Source organism: Phyllobates terribilis, unplaced genomic scaffold, assembly GCF_046119375.1.
Source record: "Phyllobates terribilis strain yellow unplaced genomic scaffold, ASM4611937v1 Scaffold_1__5_contigs__length_1240528914, whole genome shotgun sequence".
NCBI lineage: Eukaryota > Metazoa > Chordata > Amphibia > Anura > Dendrobatidae > Phyllobates > Phyllobates terribilis.
In genome coordinates this window covers 797,365,032-797,390,000 of record NW_027362761.1, presented here as the reverse complement: position 1 = coordinate 797,390,000, position 24,969 = coordinate 797,365,032, and the positions used below count along the sequence as shown (strand labels likewise).

Below are 24,969 nucleotides of genomic sequence, written 5' to 3'. Positions count from 1 at the left end.
CATAGGATGCGTCCTGTCTTTAAGGTGGGGGATTTTGTGTGGTTGTCCTCAAAAAATCTACGCTTAAAGGTCATGTCTATGAAGTTTTCACCTAAAAATGTGTATTATTACAATTTTAAATCCTGTGACGATTAAGTTTCAACTTCCTATTGCCTGGATAATCAATAATTTTCCATTCTTCCCTTTTAAAAAAATTTAAGGGGGCACCTGCTCCTCAAGACATAATTAAGGTGGATTTGGAAGGGGATCAGGAGTATGAGGAAGAGCAAATTCTTGGCTCCAGGCAGGTCAGGCGCTGTCTGCAATATCTCGCTAAGTGGAAAGGTTATGGTCCTGAAGATAACTCCTTGGTTGATTAGGGGGATCTTCATGCAGACTGCTTGGTGAGGGAGTTCCATCAGCGACGTAAGATGGTAGAGGCTTCTGAGGTTCTGGTGGCCACTCGTAAAAGGGGGGTACTGATCCGCTGACCTGTTGCTGTGTGGTCAGTTCCCATCTGCTGAACTATTGCCTTTCTTTTCTTCCCTGTCCAAATGCTGATGGTTCCAATTGTCTTTATTCCCCTCTTCTTGGTTTGCTCCTCTCCAGGTGTTTTCCATTTTCTTGTTTTGGTCTGCCCTATCACATTCTGGATTGGGTTTTATATGTTCGCCCTTCACTGCACTTCCTTGCTGGCTATACTGCTAGATGGACTTGGGTTTAAGAGTTCCAGCCTTTCATCCTTGCATGGTAAACACCAGTTGAATTTCTGCAGTGAATCTGTTTGTTTGTCTGTCTCTCCCAGTTCCTCGTCTTTTCATCTCTTTAGGTTTCTGGGAGGTTATATTTGTTCCGTTTTCTTTTGGCTCTTCTTAGCTTTCCCTCTCCACCCTACATGAACGTGTTTTAATTTTCTCACTCTGGGATTTGTATCTTCCTGCACACTTTCCTCTTCTCTTGTTGGCAGTGTATTGTGGCCTCCCCTCTGGTTCTTCAGGAAGTATGAGAAACCCCTCAATGGCTTTTTAAGGAACCAGGTCCAAGGTGGTGTTTTTGAGTTATGCAGCTAGGGTCTTTCTAGTCTGTACAGGGACAAGTTGGATGTGGGTGCGGCATCTCCCTGTAGTAGGTCCTCCCTTTTTCCATTACCCGTGAGTGTGTTACATTCATAACCACGGCTTCCCATACCTGCGTCTCAACTGACAAGACCTGTATCACACATAACTCTCATTGGCAACTAGAAGCACAGCTGTCATATGTGAAGAAATATATCTTTCCTTTGCTAAGTACAATGGGGGTTTTCTCCAGCTTTATCCTTCTCAATGTTTTTTTTGTTTTCCAGTTGGGCACAGTCAGTCTCTGTGCATTGCTATAAAGCTGTTAGACTGACAGAGGAGGATGAAGCTGGAGATCTCATCACCAAGCATAACATGGGTTAAAACATATTTCTTCACATATCATAGCTGTGCTCCTGGCTGCAACAAAGTATGTGTGATACATCTCTTGTGAGTTGGGACGCAGATTTCAGGAGCTGTATGTTTTCAGTCTGTAACTAGGATGGGCTACAGTTATAATTATATCAGGGACTCCATTTTATCTAATTTTTGGAGAACTCATTTAAGTATATAAGAGGGTTGGTTTTGAGTATTTTTCTTTGATATTAAATAGGTATTCCAATTTAGGATTGTGTAGCAAAAGAGGTTTATCTGCTTTAACAACATCAAAACAAAGCAAAATGGAGACACAAAGCATAATGGTTACACCTTGGCAATTAGGTTGGTGGTTGCGGTATTTTGTACATAGGCTTGGATTTCACAGTTTATTGGTAAAGATAATTGGTGCATTGGAGCTGTTCATTGACCCCCTAAATTTAATACTTACAAGGATTCTGGAAGGGGTCCAGAACTAATCAATATGGTACATAAAAGGTTTGCTTTTTTAGAAACAAACTCTGACTGCAGTCACTGTTTGCATTTGACACACACACTCCCTTTAGTGCCGAACACCTACACTGGACAAAAGTATTGGGACACAACTGTTAATAAATTAATTCAGGATTTTCATTCAGTCCTATCACTAGAAGTGCATAAAATCAAGCACCAAGCTGTGCAGTCTGCCTTTACAAACATTTGTGAAAAAATGGGTCATTCTAAAGAGCATTGTACTTTAATCGGATGCCACTAATCAGTTTGTGAAATTTCTTTCCTTCTAAATATTCAACCATCAACCGTGAGTGGTTTTATTGAAAAGTGGAAATGTTTAGAAATCACAGCAACTCAGTCACAAAGTGGCAAACCAAGTGAAGTTGCAGAGTGGGGTTGCAGAAGGCGCATGGTGCACAAAAGTCACTGACACTCTGCTGACTTAATAACTGCAGAGTCCAAACTTCCTGGGGCATTAGCACAAAAACTGTGTTTCATAGCATGGGTTTCCATTGCCAAGCAGGTGCATGCAAGCAAACTAACAAGTGTCAGATGGAGTGGTGTAAGACAGGGGTGGACATACCATGTTTGCAGCCTGTTCAGCTGCACTGAACCAGTGGGAACCCGTCATTCTGCATGTATTTCAATCAGGAATCTGTTATGATCTGCTTTCTCCCTGTGTAGATTCTACTCCTCTCAGGATGTTGGGTTAGGGCCCCCCGGCATCTGTCTGTGCTCAGTAGATGACTTCATATATAGTCAATTACGTGGTGTTCTTGAAGTGTGGTCTTCGTGCTTCAACAAAATGGTTAAAAATGGCAACCCCCCCCCCCCAAAAAAAAAAAGAATGCTGTGTGAGTATTCAGTTGTTCACTTCTAAAAATCCATCACAAAAATGTGGGCCTTTTTATTTAGTGCTAATTTTTATCAAGGGGGTAATTATGCATAGCTGCCAAAAGACACCCCCCAAAGAACCCTCTGAGCCAAGCTCCCTTGGTAAAGACCATCAAAATTACCACTCAACAAAAAGTCCATATCTCTGGAACAGTATAGGGGCATATGACGCGCCCCCAGGGCAATGGGGTACTCGGAGTCCGGGCCGATAGATGCTGGGGGAAAAGGGATATGTCACAGTGGCTGGCCCGGTCCGTGGCCCAGGGCGGTCAACTAAAAGGGGGGAAAGTTTATATGGGGTTTATAGTTCGATCGTGATGCCACCTGTGGTTTCTGGTAATTTGTACCAGCGCTGCTGCAGACCTCTGAGGCAGTTGATAAGGCAGCTGGGATGGAACGGCTCCCCACAGGTGGAGCGGGCCTCAGGGCAGGGTAGAGTTTGATGGTGGGTTGTGATGCTAGGACTTGTAGTGCAGGCGGGATGGCGCAGCAGGAGTAACTGACAGAGACAGGGGATTCGCTTCAATACCTTTACTGGTGCTGATGTCAGGTACGGTCCAGGGTACTCAGTAGGATGGGTGCACTTCAGGACTTCTCCCCAGTGAGCGGGTATAAGGCCTTCTGCTGGTAACCACTATCCCTTGTAACACTGGGGCCTTCGTGGTTCCTGGTCCTGTTAAGGGTTTAGCTTCAGGTCGGCCAGGGACTTGTAGTCCTCCTGGTATGCCGGTGATCCCTACTGGGTATAAAGGACCCTGTAGGCACGGACCCGGTGTCCGGTTTGTATATTCGGGGTGAGCCTATGATGCTCCTCTGCCCCCTCAACTCCTATCTCCTCTCCTCCTTGCCGTCAGCCACACTCGGGGCCCTCAATACGGCAGCAGACGTGCTGCGTCTTCACTGCTCTCAGTGGCAGCACACTCTAAACTGAGCTGCCTGGCTCCACCCTCCATATATATATACCTAACGGGCTTCCTCTGGTGTTATGAGGTGGAAGGGTGGAGGTGTTTGTATGTAATGAGGGCCTCTTGTGGAGAAGTCCATCCACGCACCCTGGGTCCTGTGGTACCTGTGAACAGCAGGGTGCCACACATATGGCAAACCTTAGAAAAAGAAAAAAGTGGAATAAACAGGACTCAAGCAGGAATAAAATATGAGCAAAAACTGGCCACTTTTTTATTACCTGGTAACATGTCATGTTTAATATTTGGCTGAATAAAGGAATGCTAATAAAAAGCATAAAAAATCCCCAATGCTGTAAAAAATGCCACAATGATTACAGCAAAAACCTAAAAAAAATGCCCAACACGCCTTGTGTGAGACTGCCCCGAAGGGCATTTACAGGACTGAATAAAAATGGCTGATTTCTTCCAGAAACAGCGCCCAACTAATCGACTGATCGCAGATGGTATCTGATATAGTAGTTCTCCTCCATTGATGCAAATGAATTTGTTTTTATCCGCAGTAAAAAGATTAGGAGTTTGCCCCATACAACAGTATCATATATAGTAAATGAAGTCATGGCCTCGACTGCTGTGGCGGCTTATGACAGTCCGCATGTCGGGGTGACACGTGCTGAATTTCCTAAGACACGCTTTTCTCATCCAACTCCTGTGTGTGTGTGTTCTCTCACAATTAGGCAAACGCACATCTGAGAAAAGGATTACACATTGATTTAATGTAATGGATTAACTAATGTTAAGCTTCTTACTGTGCCCCAGGGACCAAAATAACTACTTAGGTAGACTGGGGGCTTATTATTTAAAGCAGAAATACTTAAACGGACAGAAAGTGATGTTCATCTGAATGGGTGAAGTCTCCACTTCTGTTAATACCATAGGGAATCAGGTACGTTCACTGTTCACACTGAAGGCGGCATTATTTCTGTGCAATGTTTGGCCTTTTTCACAACTCGCACTTATCAACTATTACTTGTCTTTTTGTAGATTATCATATGTTGTGTTCCTTTGTAATACTAGTTAATATTTCATTGTAAATATTAGCCTTTCAGTACATTATCTAGGGCTGGAATTTCCATTAGGCTCAGGAGAACCATATCTATGGATGACTTTGGGTAAAAGGTGCCTGGTTCTCATGGTCCTAAAGCCTCCATATAAGACTATATACAAGTAAAGTAGCTCTATACTACAGTCTGCCAGCCCTAGCTCTATAAGAATATAAGTCCATTGTTTATTTAACCCCTTAAGGGCCAGGCCTATTTTTTTTTCATTGTCACTTTCCTTTTTTTTCGTCATTGTAGCTGGATGACGGCTTGTTTTTTTGCAGAATGACTTGTATTTGTCAGTGATACCATTTTGGAGTACATATAGCATATATAATAATTTTTATTAACCCAGTAACTGTCCCATTCTGCTGGAAAAATAAAATGTTAAGTTTATTCTGTGGCTCAGTACAATTAAGGCGATACTAAGTTTACATAACTTTAGTTATTCTATAATAAAACTGAAAAAAAAGTTATGTTGCCATATTCTGAGAGTCAAAGGTTTTAGAATGTTCTGTAAACTAAGCTGTATGAGGGCTTATTGTTTGCATGACCAATAGAACCATTTTATGGTACACATGACTTTTTAGTCGCTTTTATTTACACTTTTTGGGAGGATGAATGAACTAAAAAAACTGTAATTATGGATTTTTTAAACATCATTCACCATCCAATCCAATTAACATGTTCATTTATTCTGCGGTTTAATACAATAATGATAATACCAATTTTTTTTCTTACCATATTCAAAGACCCAAGTTTGAGGACTTGTTTTTTCTGGGACAAACTGTAATTTTCACTGATACCATTTTGGTAATTTTTTTAATGGAAATTTTGGTGAAGCGGGATGAAAAAAGTGGCAATAATGTCATTGTTTTTCATCATTTTTTACAGCCTTCACTGTGCTGGATTCTGCGGGCCAATATGATTATAATGATACCCAATGTATATAATTTTTCAAATCATTTACTTCATTTACTAAATTTCCACAAGAAATGACTTTTTAGAGCGAACCTGTCACATTGAAAATGCACATAGCGATAGATATAGAACAGAAGGTTCTAAGCAGATGGATATATAGTTTAGAGGGAAAAGATTCAGTATAACCTGTGTTTTAGTCATTAACATTTTTGCTTGTTCTGGGCTTTTTGGTCAAATGGGTGGTTCTAATCAATGACTGACAGCTGTCTCTATATGCACACTTGTAGATAAAGCCAAACACTCAGTAGCATTGCCCACTTGTCTACAAAGACCACAATGAGCCCAGTTCCTTCTGCTCTACACCATGATGACATTTAATGTGACAGATTCCCTTTAAAGAAAGTCATTTATCTTATTAGTCGTCATATTCTGGGACTTATAACATTTTTATTTGAACTGTTGATGGAGCGGTATGAGAACTTTTTTTGCATAACAAGCTGTAGTTTTTATTGATAGCACTTTGGGGTACATACAACTTTTTGATTACTTTTTATACTTCTCGCAGGATATAATAGGATTCGGTATATGGCAGACACAGAGGCCATTGTTATGGCTCCAGTTACCATCCATTGCAACTCTTCAATACCCTGCCATTGTGCTGCAGGATGACAGAGTACTCATGAGTCGTCATAGGGGTGGGTTGGTGAAAGGAGCTCTGTCAAACTTCTCAGATGACACAGTCACTATTGACCGTGGCATCCACGGAGTTAAACATCTAAGGAGTATCAGGAGGGCTCCTGCAGCTAAATGAATGGTGCAGAGGCAGCACCTGTGCGGTTAACATGACATTTATAATTATGCGCCGTAGTGTATTATTTTATAAGTGCTCATGACCGATATACATGTCACCGAGTTTTAAAGTTTTTTTAAGTTTGGGAGTTAACGATTAAGCATTTTTTAAATTCCTTCATTGTATGATTTGAAGAGCCATAACTTTTTAATTTTCTTTCACAGCGGTACAGTAGCTGTATGAAGGCTTGATTTTTTGCTGCTGGTACTATTTTGGAATACATATAATTTATTAGCTTTTATTACTTTCTTTGGTTGAGTGATTTTTTTGTCATATACTGTCCAGTAAAAAAAAAAAAAACATGTTAGCATTATTGTACAGGTGCTTAAAAATACAGATATACCAAATATGGCATTTCACTAATTTCTTCACACCAGGGTGACTTTCCGTTTTATCATTTTAGTTTTTTCCTCCCCTTCTTCCAAAAGCCAGAACTTTTTTATTTTTCTGTCCACGTAGATGTATGAGGGCATCATTCATTTTATCCTGTGATGTACTGGAAAGCGGGAAAAAATTCCAAGTGTGATGAAATTGCAAAAAAAGTGCAATTTCACATTTTTTTTTAAATTTCCCATGTTCAAAATATGATAAAATTTAGCTAGAAATAGAATTCTCCAAGACAGTACGAGTACGCAGATACCAAACATGTTTTTTTTTTGTTATTTAGGTAATGAAAAAAAAAATTGGAAATTTGTAAAAAAACAAAACTTTACCTACCGTATTTTGCGGATTATAAGATGCACTCACCCCCCCACACACAAATTTGGAAGGAAAAAGGGTGTGCGTCTTATAATGCGAACTTACGGTTTTACCTGGGGGGTGAGGCGTCGGATCGGGGTCCTAGAGGTTTGTGGCAGCTGCGGTGGTAGTGGGCCGATGCTGCGGGCCCCGGTGGTGGTGGGGCGATGCTGGGGGCCCCGGTGGCCATTTTACCGAAGTACAGCGCTATGTACGGGATAGGGAACCTTTCCTCCACTCACCGCTGGCTTCTGAGGACGGGGCCGCAGCATCGCCCCGCCACCACCGGGGCCCGCAGCATCGCCTCGCTACTGCCGCCACCAACCTCCGACACCTCCGACTTCTGAGGACGGAGGCCGCAGCATCGCCCGGCTCCTACCTCTGCCACCAATCTCCAGTATGTGTGACCCCTGCTCCACCACTGCTGCCCCCCAGGTGAAAAGGATTACAAGGCGCACCATTTTATTTAAAAAAAAAAGATTTTCCTATTTTGCACCCCACAATTTGGGGTGCGTCTTATAATCCGCAAAATATGGTATGTCACCATTTTCCGAGACCCGGAACACTTTCAATATTCAGAAAATAGTTCTGTGCAATGGCTTATTTTTTGAGCCCTGAGCTGACATTTTTAGTAATACTGTTTTGGGCTAGATATGATCTTTAGATCTCGTCTTTCTGTATTTTATAGCAATGTTGCAGAGGCCAAAAAATGTAATTCTGGAGTTTTGATTTCTTTTTCTCGTTGCGCCATTTACCGATTGGATTAATTTACTTTATGTTTCGAAAGATCAGTCTTTGTGGAACACAGTGATATGAAATATGTGTATTTTTATTTTATTTTATTGTTTTATTTTTAATGGGGCAAAAGAAAAGTGATTTGAACTTTTGTGGGGTTTTTTAATATTTTAAATAACTTTTTTTACTTTTTACTGTATTTAATAGTCCAATCGTCTGATCGCTTGTGCAGCAGCACTGCTATGTATAGTGAAAATCACGATCTCTTATGAACACCAGCCACAGGCTGGTTTTCACAGGTGAATCGTCATGACAAGCACGGAGGTCTCCAGCAGATCTCCAGCTATCATGGCAACCCATCAGCGCCCCACGATCACGTCACGGGTGTGCCAATGGGCATGTGGAATGCTGCAACCCCCTGCCGGTGCATATTAAATTAAATCAGCCATCACCTGCCGGGAAAGATGCGGGCTCAGCGTACGAGCCTGCATCAAAGTCAGGGACATGACATATGATGTAACTGTACATCATATGTCGTGAAAGGGTTAAATTTGCTTTGTATTATAGCCTCACAATGAGCAAGTCCTTGATGGGTAACCAGGGGTGTGACATGTCCAAAAAAGGACTGTGCCACAAGCCCCAGCACAATTTTTGCCTTTTTATCTTTTCATATCAAACATCTATATTTCTAAGTAGGAAAATCTATAGATGATGTGAATAAAAGGATTATTCCCATCTTCATAAATAGGTATTGTTGGATAGTGCTTGTAAATACATGCAATTTTACAATTTGCTGCTTACTAAAATTTTCAACCACTCTTGAGATATTAATACTTTTTTTCTTTAAAGCTTGTTGCCTCCGCAAGACAGTAGAATATGCATACTGCTTACAAGCTCTTTACTGCTGTGCTTGTCAGCACAGGATTGCTGGAGTGCACTGTTACTTCTTAATCCTGTACATCTTCAGCACAGTGCTTATAAACTGGCCAGTGGTGGTCGGTCTCCTAGGCAACAAGCTATAAACAAAAAAAAAAGTGGTAAAATCTCAAGAAAGGCCGAAAATTCTAACAAACAGTAAATTGAAAAAGTGCTGGTTTTCACAAACACTATCCAACAATATGTACAGTATCTATGAAGACACAAATAGCTCTTTAATAGAAAATGTGAATTTTTTGTAACCACATTCTGAGAGGCATGACTGATATATTTTTCTGTAAATGTGGCTCTATGAGGGCTTATATTTTGCAGGATGTATTAGTACCATGGTAGAGGGCCTATGGATTAACTATGGCTGCCCCATTTCTCTATTAACAACCATAGATGCCACAGTCGCTATAAACACCCAACACTTCTTGGGTTAAACAGCCAGGATCTGACATTTTCTTAACCCCGTTGTTGCAGCGTGATCCTGGCTTTCAATTACCACATGGCTCTCACTGCTCATGGTATGGGCATAGTGTGCCTGTCCAATTCCATGATGCACATGTACGGTATAGACACATAGACAACATGGAGGCATTTTTAACGTATTTAGACATTCTCTACCAATATAAAGCATATATCTAAAGTATAAGGGTCATTTTAAGCATTTTTTGTAGAATAAGTTGTGTGTGTATACGAGGAATGACACCATTTCTGGCCCTCATATGACATGATGTCTGCATATTTTAGTGGTTCTCTATCTGTATAATACAGTTATTACAAACTAAAGCTTCTTTCAGAGTATATTGACTTTGGATTCCCTTAAATTCCCTTCCCTCCTCCACAGACTTTTATAGGCATAAGGTGTAACTTGTTTCCTCAGAGAAAGTAGATTTGAGAGCTGCAGAGGCAGAGGGGAGAAAAGAAGTGACTGATTGCTTTCAAAAATAGAATTGTTAATAGTTTATTTTTATCAATTAACAACATGCACAGTAAGTGAACCAATGTGAAAAATAAATCAAATCAATATTTGGTGTGACCGCCCTTTTCCTTCAAATAGCATCCGTTTTCGAGGTACACTTGCTCAGTTTTTGGGCACAGTCACATGGCCGTATAACACCGACGACGATCACATCGCAATGCTCCGACTGGCTGGCAGCTCTCCTGACCCAAGCGTGACAGTATGTATGTCTATGCAGCTGTCATGCTCGGGTCAGGAGAGCCGCTGGCCAGTCCATGCACTGCGATGTGATGGTCGTACGTGTTATACAACCGTCTGACTACGTCCTTTGACTGAAGTGCAGCCCCAGGTTGTTCCAAACATCTTGGAGAACTAACCACAGATCTTCTGTGGATGCAGACTTGTGCATATCCTTCTGTCTCTTCATGTAATACCACACAGACCCAATGATGGTGAGACCAGAGCTCTGTGAGGGCCATAGCCTCATTTCCAGGAATCCTTGTCCTTCTTTACGCTAAAGATAGTTCTTAATGACATTGGCTGTATATGTGTGGTCATTGTCCTGGTGCAGAATAAATTTGGAGCCTATCAAATGCCTCACTGATGGTACTGCATAATGGGCAAGTATCTGCCTGTATTTCTAAGCACTGAGCACACCATTCATCTTGATCAAATTCATGTGCTGAAATGCAGCCCCAAAATTGCAAGGAATCCCCATTATACTTCACTGTTACCTGCAGACACTCATTATTGTGCCGCTTTTCAGCAAGCAAACTGCCTTCTGTTACAGCCAAATATTTCAAATGTTGACTCCTCAGTCCAAAGCACCTGCGGCCGTTTTTCTGCACCCCAGCTTCTTTATTTTTATACATGTTAACATGAGTCACTTGGCCTGGCTTCCATGTTGAAGGTATGGTTTTCGGCCACAATTCTTCCATGAAAACCACCTCTGGCCTGACAGTTGATGTGTACAGGTGGGTCCCACTGGTTGCTGCCAGTTGTGAGTTGATGCCACTGCTGGATATCTTCTAATTTCGTAGAGCAGTAAGCATGTTGTGTCCTTCATCCGCTGCACTAAGTTTCCGTGGCCTACCAATGTGTCTACATTCCTCAACGTTGCCCATGTCTTAGAGTCCTTAATGCTAAGAAATACAGGCAGATTCTTATCCATCATGCATTACCATCAGGAAGGCATCTGATTGGCTTTAAAGCTCCAAATTTATTCTTCAGCTGAACAACACCAAAAAAACTGTGTACAAGTGTACCAAGAAGAATTGATGTTTCTTTGAAGGCAGAGGGTGGTCACATCAAATATTGATATTCTCTTTTGTTGATTTACTTTGCATTTTGTTAATTAAAATATTAACATTTCTATTTTTGAAAGCATTCTTACTTACTGCATTTTTTTCACATGTGTCTAAAACTTTTGCCCACTACTGTACATTCTCAAATCTGTCTTCAGATCGGTCTTCTCTGATGAATCAAATTACATCTGCTGTCTATAAAAGTCTATGGGAAGTGAGTTTGAGGGAGTCAAAATCAGTACGACCCTAAAAAAGCTGCTGCAGCTTCTAGTAAGTAAAGCCTGTAGAGGAGAAATCACTAAAACATACAGAACCCTAATATATTGGCATGTGTCATCTGTAGGCTTTGTTTCGATTATTATTGCATCTCTCCTTCTTGTTGGTGGTTACCCTTTTCATTTTCCTCCATTCAAGTGTTATTTTAATGGTTACAACAATCGTACATATATATTATGCCTCATTAGGGTGAATTCACACCATGCAGATTTTGTTGCAGAAATTGCTGTGCCTGCAAATCGATTCTATTCATTGAAATGAGGTTGTTTCAGATGAAAGGAACAGCTGCAGAACGTTCTGCAACAAAATCTCCAGTACGTGAATTCACCCTAATGAGGCATTACATAATTACAAGGCATATAAGAAACATGCTTAAACTAGCTTGTATAATGTATTTACTATTTTAGCCAGAACTGTGGCTTGGAACTCCAGGGTCCCAATGCAAAATGTTTTTTTAGGTGCCATTCCTATTACTTTGTACTTCCTTCGACACTGTTGCCCAAGTGTAACTGCAACCCCTGCACCATCACAGCTACATCACTGAATTTATTAGTCATGTCAAGAACCAGTTTTGCAATTTTATCCTTTATAACTATTTTTTGCTAAAAGAAATGTTAAACATTGATCTCTTTCAGGATGAAGCATTTTAAGTACATCCTTATCGGCGCACTTCTCACCATCATTGAACAATGCAAAGCTCAATCTTGTGTGGTAGATACTCTAAAAGTGAAAACGGAATTTGACATAAAAAAAGTAAGAATACCTGACGCATTTCTGGCTTCATTTATACCAATAATATTCTTTCATCCCATGCACCAAATTTTTTATATGATGTAGTCACTTTCTGCAACCTGCTTCACAAGGGAGCGTGCCCTGCATCAGTATCCTTGTATGGTTCACTGCAGTAGTGTCTACATTTTAAGTGTTTAGGAGATGTAAAGAGAGTCTGTCACCTGGTTTTTGTTACCTCCTCTGAAAACAGCATTTGGTAGAGACAGAGACCCTGATTCCAGTGAGCTGCTTGCTGTCATTTTGATAAAATCACAGTTTTTATATATACAGCGAAGCGGATATTTTAAAATATAACTTTTAATAAATTCAATAAAACCTCATAACATCAATAAGCCACAAAGCTGCATTAAATCTTAAGGTATTAGACATGAGTAATAAGCCATCCTATATGACAGGAACCCAATCAGTCATACTCTGTAGCACCAACCTTACAACATATTACACATATATGATAGGCCACATTAACCCAGAAACGGCCCAATCGCACATGATTAACATAAAGACCCTGTAAGGCAGCGCTAGACATCATAATGGGGGATACTCGCTGCATCGGGTAAATCAAAGCACACCAGCAATGTCCTTCCGGTATTTCACAATGCTGCAGTTTATTGCACTTCATAAACCACAGTTCACCGGGTCCAACTCAGTGGCACGCCGACACACATATACATATAATGTTCACGAGCCAAGTGGCAGACCGGCCCACTTGCTCCAGGTACAGCCTTCAGCAAGGTAATCAGATAGCAATGTCCATAGCAATGTCCATATAACACAGGGTATTACCTTTGCCGGGTTTAGCTGTCTCAGTCCATTACTCCGCCACCACTGTGGCTTTGCGGCTTCCCAGGTAGGGGTCTACAGCCATCGTTCCTCGAAGGCTACTGGTATGTCTTCACTCACATCCAGCCTGCGCCTTTCAGGACTCCTCCGCAAACCTCTGCCTTCCAAGGCCACTAGCATCCACACAGGATCCAGGCTCTGCCTTTCAGGTACCAGGCTTCACTCGGCCTCACTAGGCCTCACACGGTCGGTGTCCCACACACACGGGAACAGGCCTTACGCCTCTCTCACAGAACACACCTGTCTCCCATCAAGCAGGGTTTATATATCCATCCCGTGCACACACACACACATACTGACAGGACCTTGCTGATGTCACAGTCATGTGATCAGACAGACATTCAGTGTGCGCAGGACCTGTGCTATGTCACAGTCATGTGACTAGTCACCTGAGGGGGAAGGTACATGGTCAGGTAAGACATCCTGGATCATTACCGTAATGCCAGCAAGTCGCTGCATTACATATCCCCCCCTCTGTTCAAACTTGTGGGGTTGAACACATAATATACACAATCACCTCATATCCCACAGCTCATACAGAGACCATGTACTTGTCAATTGCGCTGTTCAGCCCCTGGAATATTAGTCAATGACATTAGCCCTTTCCTTAGGGACCTACCATTTGTCACTGTCACTGACTTCGTCAGGTCACCTTTCCGGGTCGTAACCTTGTCACCTTGTCAGAGCTCCCCCGCTCCCAGCGGTCAGTTGTAACCTTGTCAGGTCTCCCCCCGCTCCCAGCGGTCAGTCATAATCTTGTCAGACCTCCCCCGCTCCCAGCGGTCAGTCGTAACCTTGTCAGGTCTCCCCCGCTCCCAGCGGTCAGTCATACAGCGGTGTGACTCACATGCCCTGGTATCTAAGGTCCGGTTCGACTCCGTAATGTCCCGTCCTCTATTGGGTCGTTTGTATGGGCTGCTCAAACCTGAGTTACTGGAGGTCTAACTTCCTCTAAACCCACGCCCACTACTTTCAAGACATCTTGAAAGGTCCCTAACTCCAGCTATAGCTGTTCTGTTATTTAAGGGGCCCTTTCTCTGTCTGGTCTCATAATTTCTAGACGGCTGCCATCTTCTGCTACTCAGATGATGCTGTCTATCCACTCGCAGTCTTGCGAGATTCAACTGTTCTACCTCTTGCAGGTAGGTCACTCGGTACTCCAAAAGCATGCGCATATATTCCAGGCTTTCTTCTGTTCCTACAGCGGAGAATGATACCTTGCCGTCTTCGTCTGGTATCCAGTCCTGACGATCACGTGGACTGCTTACTTTCACCACACCAGACTTCTTGACCATCACCTGCATGGCTCGACCATTTCTCCCAACGAGCTTCCTCACCAGAACATGAGGCACCCGGATGACCTCTTCACTCATACTGTGAGCTTTCCTCATCAACTCCAGTTGTCTAACGGCTTGTTCCGTCTTCAACCGGAGAAACCGCTTCGTGCGAATACATCGGCAGTGCATGTCACTTAGGATAGCCACCCTCTTCATTGTGACTTCAGTCGTGGACAGGACCACCAGCTGTTTAGCTTCTGAGGTCAAGTACACCTTACAGGCTCCCACGGCCTTCTTAAACTCCACATGCACGTACTCACTGGTGCATTCTTCCCTCAAATCCTCGGGTATATCTACGAGGCACTTGTACCGAGACGTTTCGGTCTCACCAGTGGTTTCCAGACGATCAACCAGCTCAGGTTTCAGGGACAACTGACCTCCAGCTTCTTCACCCTGTATGCTTTCCCTGAGTTGACTCACAGCTACAACTCCACGAATTTCCGTCTTGACCACTTCCATCTCATATTTATCTGTGGTTAACACTCTCTTAGCTCTCCTCAGGTCCACCTTCTCATGGTATAAGGGAGTGAGTGCAACGTGTTCGCCCTTTTCCTTCTCCAAGAAGGCCTCGTTCCCTGAGTGATACTTTGTCAGGCGACTTTTGAGCCCGGAAACTTCTTCCTCTAGATCCGCCACTCGCCTCTCAGCGGCCCGTCTCTGAAGCTCTTCCTGCTTCAACTGCTCTTCCAGCAGCAGAGCTCTCTCAGACCTCTCCATCTCCAATGCGCCCACTCGGCTCTCAATAGCCAGTCTCTAACGCTTCTCTTGCGTCCACTGGGTTTGTAGCAACTCCTTGAGCTGCTTGATCTCGGCTTCGACATCCACCGAACCCTCCGAGCCCACATCACTCGAGGAGGTATCTGCTTCATACCTCCCATCACTAGCGGTCAACTCCTGGCCCTGGTCTGTGGCTTTTCCGATGGACTCCTCCATCCTCTCTCGCTCAGCTTCCATCTTGCTGACTGTTTCCTTAAGGTACGTCTCCGCCTTCTGGAGAGTATCACAGGACATCTGTAGCTCCTTCACCTGAGCTTCCAGATCTAGGGTCTTTCCCCGGAGATCATCATTCTCCTCACGGGTGTCTTGCAGAGTGGTCTCAACCACTTGGCGCACTTGCTCTGCACCCGCCTTATCCTTCTCTAGTTTTTTCTTCACCTTGAGGAGATCCTCATAATCTCTCTTACTCTGTTGCAGTTCCCTACTGCGTTCACCACACTCCTTCTTGGAGTCACACAGCTCCTGGTTAAGCTGTTTGCGCAGTCGTTCTAGGATTTGTTCGCGTCGAGAAACACCATCCTGCCGCGCCTCCTTCTCAAGCTTCAACTGCAAAACCTCTTCCTTGATTTTGCGGCGGTCCTCCTTAATTGCGTAGAACATTTCCTTCCACTGGTTAATTTCCGCGTGGCTTTGCTCCACGTCTCGCTGCCAGTTCCTCATAAGCTGGTGTATTTTCTGCTGTTCAGACTCCAGGATCAACTGGTCTGAGGACACGTTCCCCAGGTTTTCACATAATTGTGCACGTCACTCTGACCCTGCTGGCCGATAGGCTCCAGCTCTTGGTCACGACTGGCCGCCTCCTCTTTCAGGGCTGTCAGATCCTTCTGACTCGGTACCGTACCGGAGGTTGCTACTGGCAACGTCACCTCCTCTTCTACCTCTAATGGAGGATTCACACTTGAAGCAAAGGCACACAGTACTACATTCTCTTTATTTTCATTTTCAGCCAAGTCTACAGGAGCAACCTTTTTGTGGCCCTTGCGCCGTCTACGAGATGGGGACTTTCTCACCTCGCCTAGCCCCTCCTGACTGACCTCTCCTTCTACTTTCGTAGTGTCATCGTCAGCTACGGGGTCTGTGTCACTCCCCATGGTGTTGTGGACTAACAGGTCACCTCCCACTTTGACGTCACCCCCTTCTACTGGAGCTACCCCGTTATCAACGGCCACATTGTCATTTTTAGGAGGTACCAACCCACCACCAGTAATTTTTTTTGATTTTCTATCCTCCACGCTGTTTTGAACAACCGCCCCTTTTTTAGACTCCGCCCCCTTTTTTAACAACCACACTGGCAGGGAAATTTTTACAAGAAAAATCAATAATAGTCTTAGGACTCAGTTCACAACAGCTCTTACCAGGGCCGGCTCCAGGTTTTTCTGGGCCCCGGGTGAAAGAGTCTCAGTGGGCCCCTTTAACACATACCACGATTCATGATGCAGAGATACGGCGGAGAAATATATATATAGTACAATGCAAAGATTTCACTTCTTACATTACATGAGTGATATCTATTGTAAATTCCACAATAGCTCAGAAACCGGTGAATCGCTCCTTACGGAATACTGGCCCCCATATAACGCTTCATACGGAATACTGGCCCCCATATAACGCTTCATACGGAATACTGGCCCCCATATAACGCCCCATATGGAATACTGGCCCCCATAAGGAATACTGGCCCCCATATAAGGCCCCATACGGAATACTGGCCCCCATATAAGGCCCCATACGGAATACTGGCCACCATATAAGGCTCCATGCGGAATACTGGCCCCCATATAAGGCTCCATGCGGAATACTGGCCCCCATATAAGGCTCCATACGGAATACTGGCCCCCATATAAGGCTCCATACGGAATACTGGCCCCCATATAAGGCTCCATACGGAATACTGGCCCCCATATAAGGCTCCATACGGAATACTGGCCCCCATATAAGGCTCTATACGGAATACTGGCCCCCATATAAGGCCCCATACGGAATACTGGCCCCCATATAAGGCTCCATACGGAATACTGGCCCCCATATAAGGCTCCATACAGAATACTGGCCCCCATATAATGTTCCATACAGGATACTGGTCCCCTTATAAAGCTCCATACAGGATACTGGTCCCCTTATAAAGCTCCATACAGGATACCGGTCCCCTTATAACGCTCCATACAGGATACCGGTCCCCTTATAACGCTCCATACAGGATACCGGTCCCCTTATAACGCTCCATACAGGATACCGGTCCCCTTATAACGCTCCATACAGGATACTGGCCCCCATATAATGCTGCATGCAGGCTGTTACCCCCCACATAATGCCCCATACAGGCTGTCCCCCCCTTATAATGCTCCATGCAGGCTGTTACCCCCCACATAATGCCCCATACAGCCCCCCCCCTTTTAATGCTCCATGCAGGCTGTTACCCCCCACATAATGCCCCATACAGGCTGCCCCCCCTCCTGCGTTGTCGGCGTCTTCCCGCTCAGCGCTCCCTGTGACGGCTATGGGGAGGGCGCGGTGTAAAAACGTCACCGCACCCTCTGACCTGAGACGTCACAGGGAGCGCAGAGCAGGAAGACAGCTGATCTGCGGAGGCACGGGGAGAGATAAGTATTCAGCTGCCGGGGCCCTGAGCAAGCGGCGGAGAAGGGCGGGCGCTGACACCGCTCTCCTCCGCCCATAGCCCAGCGGGGTGCGCGACCGCCAGTGGGCCCCTCTGCCTGCTCAGGGCCCCGGCATTTGCCCGGGTGCGCCGGGTGCTGACGCCGGCCCTGGCTCTTACCACCTCCCCGGGCACTCTGGGACAACACTGGCGCCCCCGGAGAGTTCATAGAATGGTCCACTGCCGCCATTCCATATGGTGCCCACAGCTCCTGTGGTTCCTGCACCATGTCCAGTTTCATGTCCAGTAGACGTTTCTCAAATACCTGCTCCGGTTTTAACAGGCAATTTAATCGCTCTAATCCCTCAATAGCTTCAGACTCAGTTGCTGCTCCTTTCATAGCCATTTTTATCTGCTCCTGCATTTCCTCAGGACACTATTCACACACCGCTCTCCCCGGAAAAATCTTCTTGGCCCCGCCGAGCCACAGCAAAACCGGATTTGAGTGCGACGACAACCTTCGCACCCCGCCGAGTTGCAGCCAGATGCTTTAAACTTTGTGAGCCCCGCCGAGCCACAGCAAACCAGGTTTGAGTGCGACGACAATCTTCGCAACCCCACCGAGTTGCAGCCAGATGCTTTAATCCACACTCGTCGTCCTGTGCCGTTGCCCCTAGCAACCGGGCTGCAGATGCCCCTAGCAACCGGGTTGTCGTTGCCCCTAGCAACCAGACTGCAGCTGCCTGCACTCTCGAACCATATGTAAGGCAGCGCTAGACATCATAATGGGGGATACTCGCTGCACCGGGTAAATCAAAGCACACCAGCAATGTCCTTCCGGTATTTCACCATGCTGCAGTTTATTGCACTTCATAAACCACAGTTCACCGGGTCCAACTCAGTGGCACGCCGACACACATATACATATAATGTTCACGAGCCAAGTGGCAGACCGGCCCACTTGCTCCAGGTACAGCCTTCAGCAAGGTAATCAGATAGCAATGTCCATAGCAATGTCCATATAACACAGGGTATTACCTTTGCCGGGTTTAGCTGTCTCAGTCCATTACTCCGCCACCACTGTGGCTTTGCGGCTTCCCAGGTAGGGGTCTACAGCCGTCGTTCCTCGAAGGCTACTGGTATGTCTTCACTCACATCCAGCCTGCGCCTTTCAGGACTCCTCTGCAAACCTCTGCCTTCCAAGGCCACTAGCATCCACACAGGATCCAGACTCTGCCTTTCAGGTACCAGGCTTCACTCGGCCTCACTAGGCCTCACACGGTCGGTGTCCCACACACACGGGAACAGGCCTTACGCCTCTCTCACAGAACACACCTGTCTCCCATCAAGCAGGGTTTATATATCCATCCCGTGCACACACGCACACATACTGACAGGACCTTGCTGATGTCACAGTCATGTGATCAGACAGACATTCTGTGTGCGCAGGACCTGTGCTATGTCACAGTCATGTGACCAGTCACCTGAGGGGGAAGGTACATGGTCAGGTAAAACACATCCCGGACCATTACTGTAATGCCAGCAAGTCGCTGCATTACAACCCGTAAGACGAGTCCACTAGTTCTAAAAAGCCACAGTAGGACAAATCACATATAAAGTGTCATCATGCAAGAAATCATATATAAAGACATATTTAGATCTCACCCATTTGAGCTACAGGGATGTCCAACCTCAAGAGTTTTCATTCGTAGTGGTAGCCTTGATCAACCTAACTACCCTGTTGTGTCCCTTGTGTTGACTCCAGCCCTAACAAGGGCAGTACCCAAGTATAGTACTCATGCTGTTACCCAAGTAAGAATCCATCCCGATGCGTTTCTTTCTCCATGAGGAGAAGTCATCAGGCGAGTGTACTTGTCAAAAAAAGGGTGGAGGAAATGCACCAACAGAATGAGGCTCAATTTTCTCAAGACAGCCAGCAAAAAGTGTCTCAGTGTAAATAAAGTGCTCAGTGTCCCAAAAAAACAAAACTAATACATAAATAATCAAAATAGAACTCCCACAGGAGGTGCAGAGTGCCGCACCCTCCCTGTAAAAATGGGGAAATCACAGTTTTACCTGCTGCAGACTTAGCAGTTATCTGCATGTTGAGCTCTGCATAACCCCGCCCACACCACTGATTGACAGCTTTCTACCCTTGTACAATGTACACAGAAAGCTGCTAATCAGTGATGAGGGCGGAATTTCACAGACCTTATGAATATGCTTGATTACCTGGCAGCAGGCTTACTAGTCGTCTAATGATAAACTTCTGGTGATAAAACAGTGATTTTATCAAAACTACACTAAGCAGCCCAGTGAGTGATACATCTCAGTCTCTACATTGTGCTGCTCTCAAATTAGGTGGCAAAAACCTAGTTACAGATTGCCTTTAAAGGGGACCTGCTATGTTCCCCAAAATGTTTCCTTTTAGCTTGTGGTCTCCTGAGTGTAGCACATTTTTTTGTTCTCGAGCCCCTCTTGTTGCCTTCTTGTGAATAAACTGAAAACTGGGTGGCTGCCTCTGCCTATTTCAATGGTGTGAACCTGAGCAGTCTAACACTGTTCAGTACTGTCAGGGCAGCAGGATCTCGAGAGACTTACGCTAAGGAGACTTTGTTCTGCCCTGACAACATTAGAGAGATAAATGTACAAAGCACAGAAGATCAATGCTATATCAGACTTTCATATCAACCACACAGTGATCATCTACCTAATATCCATAACCATGGTAAACTTTCCTCTTCTGTTTTCACAGTAGAACGTGGTCTCCTAAGTCCTCATCCAAACCTCCATTAGCCACGGACATGTTGTATCCATGTTTTTCATGGACACAATATGTACCCATCATAGTTTATGGGGCTGTTCACATGTCGTTGTTTTTTCACATATCCTGTGTCAGTGCAAAACTCGCGGAGACATGTCCGTTTTTCTCCCGTATCACGGAAGAAAAGAGCCAATACAAGTCTAAGGGTCCGTGAAAAACACATATGACGCGCCCCCTGGGACATATTCCTTTTTGAGGGGAATACCCGGCACCGGATCAGATGGGGGGTTGTAGTCTCCGAGCGGCTGTGACCCGGTCCCGTGCCCAGGGCGTCAAGCTCAGTGTGATGTGGCAGTTCTACAGATGTTACTAAAGTTCTTTTGTGTCGACTACGCCACCCGTTGTGATGCGGTCACTGTGGCCGCCGCTGCAGCAGGGTCCGCTGAGGCTGATGGTGGGTGCGCAGCTTGGTGGGATAACCCCCAACGGGAGGGGTATAGCCTCAGAGGGGACAGGCGCAGAGGATGGGGGTTGTGGTGGTGTAGTGCAGACGGCAGTGAAGACAGAGTCGGGTTGTGCAGTTAAGGGTGTTTACTTACTGCAGATGTTGTACTGGTCACTCCAGCTGCTAGTGACCACCCGAGCCGTGCTGCGTCCACCAGGTCCTGGATCCAGCCAACCCCCAAACAAGTCCGGAGCGTGGCCCTGAGCTCTCCCTCTGTCCTTTCTTCAGCCGTCCCCACCAGTGATCCACCTAGGTCCAGCTCCCTCGGGCCTTCTGTTGGGACACCCTTGGCCCTGGGTTCCCTGACCCTTCATGTGGTGTGCCTTCGGGGTGAATGTGGTGGGTGACCGTGACAGACACTGCCCACGGTCTCCGGTCTCTGGCTGGGGATTGTTTTTACCCCCACCAGCTTGGGTTCCGGTACCCTGATGCTGACTCCTCACCCGATGCTCTGATTTGGGTTCTTGGGTCCCTTCTCTTCTGTGCTCTGGGTCTTTCTCTTTTCTCCTCTCTCACTCTGGGTCTTGGTCTTTCTTCTCTCCTCTCCTAACTTGTTTTCTGCAGCTGATCCTCTCTGCATCTGACTCTCTGCGTCTGACCCTGATTCTAGTTGGTGCCCACCTTATATATCCCTCTATGTGTGAGCTCAGGTGACCAGCACCCAATGAGCTCCTAACTTTACCCAGGCTGCTCCCCCTATCTGCCCCTACACTACATGGGATGTTCCACCCCCCTCCCACTCCAGCCAGGAACAGACTCGGTCGTACCTGCACATTTCTAAGTGGGAGTACCGTCGGCCTGTTCCTCGGAAATGGGATGTGTGTAGTGCATGCAGCCTACCGAGCTCAGTTCCACTCTCCATCCTTACCCGGGAGTGGAATATCACACCTCTGGGTTGAGGTGCAATACCCCTGTAGCAGCCGAATCCTCAGGGTGCTACATTCCCCCCTGGTAAATCACAGCACGTCCTCGGGCTGTAAAGACAAAAACACCAAAACATACAAAATTTTTCACATAAACATAATAAAACATATAAAACATTATATATATAAAACTTTTCATATAAACATTCTCGTCGTCTCTTGTTTCAGGTTCCTCCTCCGGACACTGTGCAACGTGTGTCCGGGAAAAGTGCGACAGTCTCTTTGAAAATCTGGTTTTCTATAAAACCGGTAGGGGGCGCTTTAGGACGCGCAACTATTTACAGGGGAAGTTGGCCGCTCTCAGTCCTCGGCCAGGTAGAGGGAAGGGAATGGCTGCTCACAGTCCTCAGCCTGTAGGATGAAGGGGTTAACGGGTAAACAGTTCACTGGTCCCAACGGGGACTATTTTAGCAGCAACGGTTCACTGTGCCCCGACGGGCAACTATATACAGTCTCTACTCCCGTCCTCAACGACGGCTCCCTCCTGCTTTTTCTTAGTGATACGGTGTTGCTTCAGACCCGTCCGGGTCCTCTGGCTCCTCCTCCCCGTACCGCAACTCCTCCTCCGTCAAGCGGTGTACGTGGAGGGCGTAAGGTCCTTTGGCACACTTGTGCCGGGTGAAAGTGACCTCGTCTCCGACGTAGAGGTCACGGCCTTTGTGACCTTCCGGCAGGTGGGACTCGACGTCTCTGCGGGTCACAAAAACGTCACCGCGGTTGTTACGGTCCCGAATAAAGCCCCACCCATGCTGCGGGTTGAACTTTATCACCGTCCCGATGGTGCGGGGACAGTGCGCTGCACGGGGGTTCCTCCTAGTCCGGCTCTTCTGCTCCGCACTCCGGATTTGGGCCTGTTGTTCTCTGACCCGCCTCTCCTCCCGTTCTCTCGTAAACTCTGCTAGCTGCTGACGACAACACTCAGTACGCTCAGCGGCGACTGCCCGAGTTTCCTGAGTGAACCCCATTAAATCTTCTCCGGTGGGGTCCCACTCAAACTGTGCTTCCGCTAGCGGGGGCGAGATCCGTGCCACGGGCTTCGGAGCCGGAATCAGGGGTTCATCCAGGGGTCTTAGTCTCTGCTGCCGTTCCAGCTCATGGTATCCTTCGGGCCAGATGAAGGGCCGCCCGTCCGGCCATGTGAGCTGGCTGAAGAGGTCCTCCCCCAGGTGTGGCACCCTTGGTATTGCGGGCGCGGGCGCGGTGGTGGTGGCGCCCGGGTTGCCCAGGCCTTGCGGCCAGGCCTGGGGCACCTGGAAGGTGAAGGGCACCGTTAGGACGGCGGCACCCTGGGCTACTTGGCCCTGCGACCAGGCCGGGGGCTCCGCGGAGGTAGGGGGCGCTGTTGGTATTGCGGCGCCCGGGGGTACTAGGCCTTGCGACCAGGCTGGTGGTAATTCCTGCTTTGTCACGCTCCGGATCGAGGCGCGTGACGTCACAGGGGTCGCTGCGGCGGCTTCCGGTCGGGGCCTAGTCCATAGCGGTGACGTGGCGGCTACGGGCACAGCAGGGGGACTTTCGGGCTCTGCGACGGGGAGCTGGGGCAGGTAAGCGGTGTCACGGCTTGGGGTATAGGCGTCCCCTTTACCTGCCTCCATGCGTTCGGCTCCCTCCTCGGCGCCGTCTCCGGCCTTGGGTCCTCCCGCGCCATCCTCAGAGGCGGTCTGCTTCCTCTTCCAGGGTAGCGTGCTCCGTTGACTGGTCTCTGCTTGCTGGGCCATCTCCCGGCTCCACTCCGCCAGTATCTCACGCTGTACCCGGGCCATCCTCCGTGCGAGGCCCTCCAGGGCAGTTTGTGCACACTCCCGGTCTCGGGGGAGCTGCGCTAAGATCTCCGCTAGACCTAGCGGGGTTGTGGACTCTAGCAGGCTCCTGACCATCGGGTCGGTGCTGCTCTGCTCTGCTTCCGGCAGGCTCCTGGCCAGCGGGCCGGTGCTGCTCTGCCCTCCTTCCTCGGTCTCTAGCAGACTCCTGGCCAGCGGGCCGGTGCTGTTCTGCTTTCTCTCCATCTCCGGGTAAGCTCCTCCGCTACTCCTCGTTAGACCTCTTGTCTCCGGGTGCGCTCGCTCCAGACTGCTCCAGGCGGCACCCATCTTTGTTCTTCTCTTTCGTCTCCTCCCACCTCGAGGGCGGTCCCGGGGCAACTCGGTGACTGTCAGCTCCAGGGGTAGTTCTTTCACGCTGACAGACACCTCCAACATCACAGTCTCTGTTGGTGGGGGCGGTTTCCACTTTTGGCGCCATTTTCTGTCCCGGCCCACGATGGGAGGTGGCCTCTTGCCCTCCTTTGGCACGCCCATAATGGCGTCCGCTGCTCTTCCAAGGCGGGAAATCTGCGGTTTTGGCGGGAAGCGTCGCCCAGTGGCGGGAAACTCTGCAGATGACGGGAACAAGCTGGAAATGGCGGACAATCGGCGGGAAACGACTGGTGATGGAGTCCGATGGCGTGGACCCTCCGGAACCGGCGGGAGACTTCTTTCTGAGATAAACTTGCACTTTTCTTCAGGCACGCAGTACCCGGGTGTTGCGGGCACGTAATCCTGCCGACTACGCCAAAGTTGACGCGCCCCCTGGGACATATTCCTTTTTGAGGGGAATACCCGGCACCGGATCAGATGGGGGGTTGTAGTCTCCGAGCGGCTGTGACCCGGTCCCGTGCCCAGGGCGTCAAGCTCAGTGTGATGTGGCAGTTCTACAGATGTTACTAAAGTTCTTTTGTGTCGACTACGCCACCCGTTGTGATGCGGTCACTGTGGCCGCCGCTGCAGCAGGGTCCGCTGAGGCTGATGGTGGGTGCGCAGCTTGGTGGGATAACCCCCAACGGGAGGGGTATAGCCTCAGAGGGGACAGGCGCAGAGGATGGGGGTTGTGGTGGTGTAGTGCAGACGGCAGTGAAGACAGAGTCGGGTTGTGCAGTTAAGGGTGTTTACTTACT

The 24,969-nt window shown here is 47.1% G+C and overlaps 1 protein-coding gene across 1 annotated transcript in view; it reads left to right on the top strand.

Annotated features, from left to right (window-relative positions):
* The first annotated feature begins 4,558 nt into the window (after window positions 1–4,558).
* The window catches only part of LOC141171322 (purpurin-like), a 31,303-nt gene continuing 10,892 nt past the window's right edge, over window positions 4,559–24,969 (top strand). Inside the window, exons 1-2 of the mRNA XM_073655204.1 lie at window positions 4,559–4,643; window positions 12,139–12,256. Coding sequence (XP_073511305.1) covers window positions 12,140–12,256 — 117 coding nt within the window. The 5' untranslated portion in view covers window positions 4,559–4,643; window position 12,139. The remainder of the gene's footprint in view (window positions 4,644–12,138; window positions 12,257–24,969) is intronic.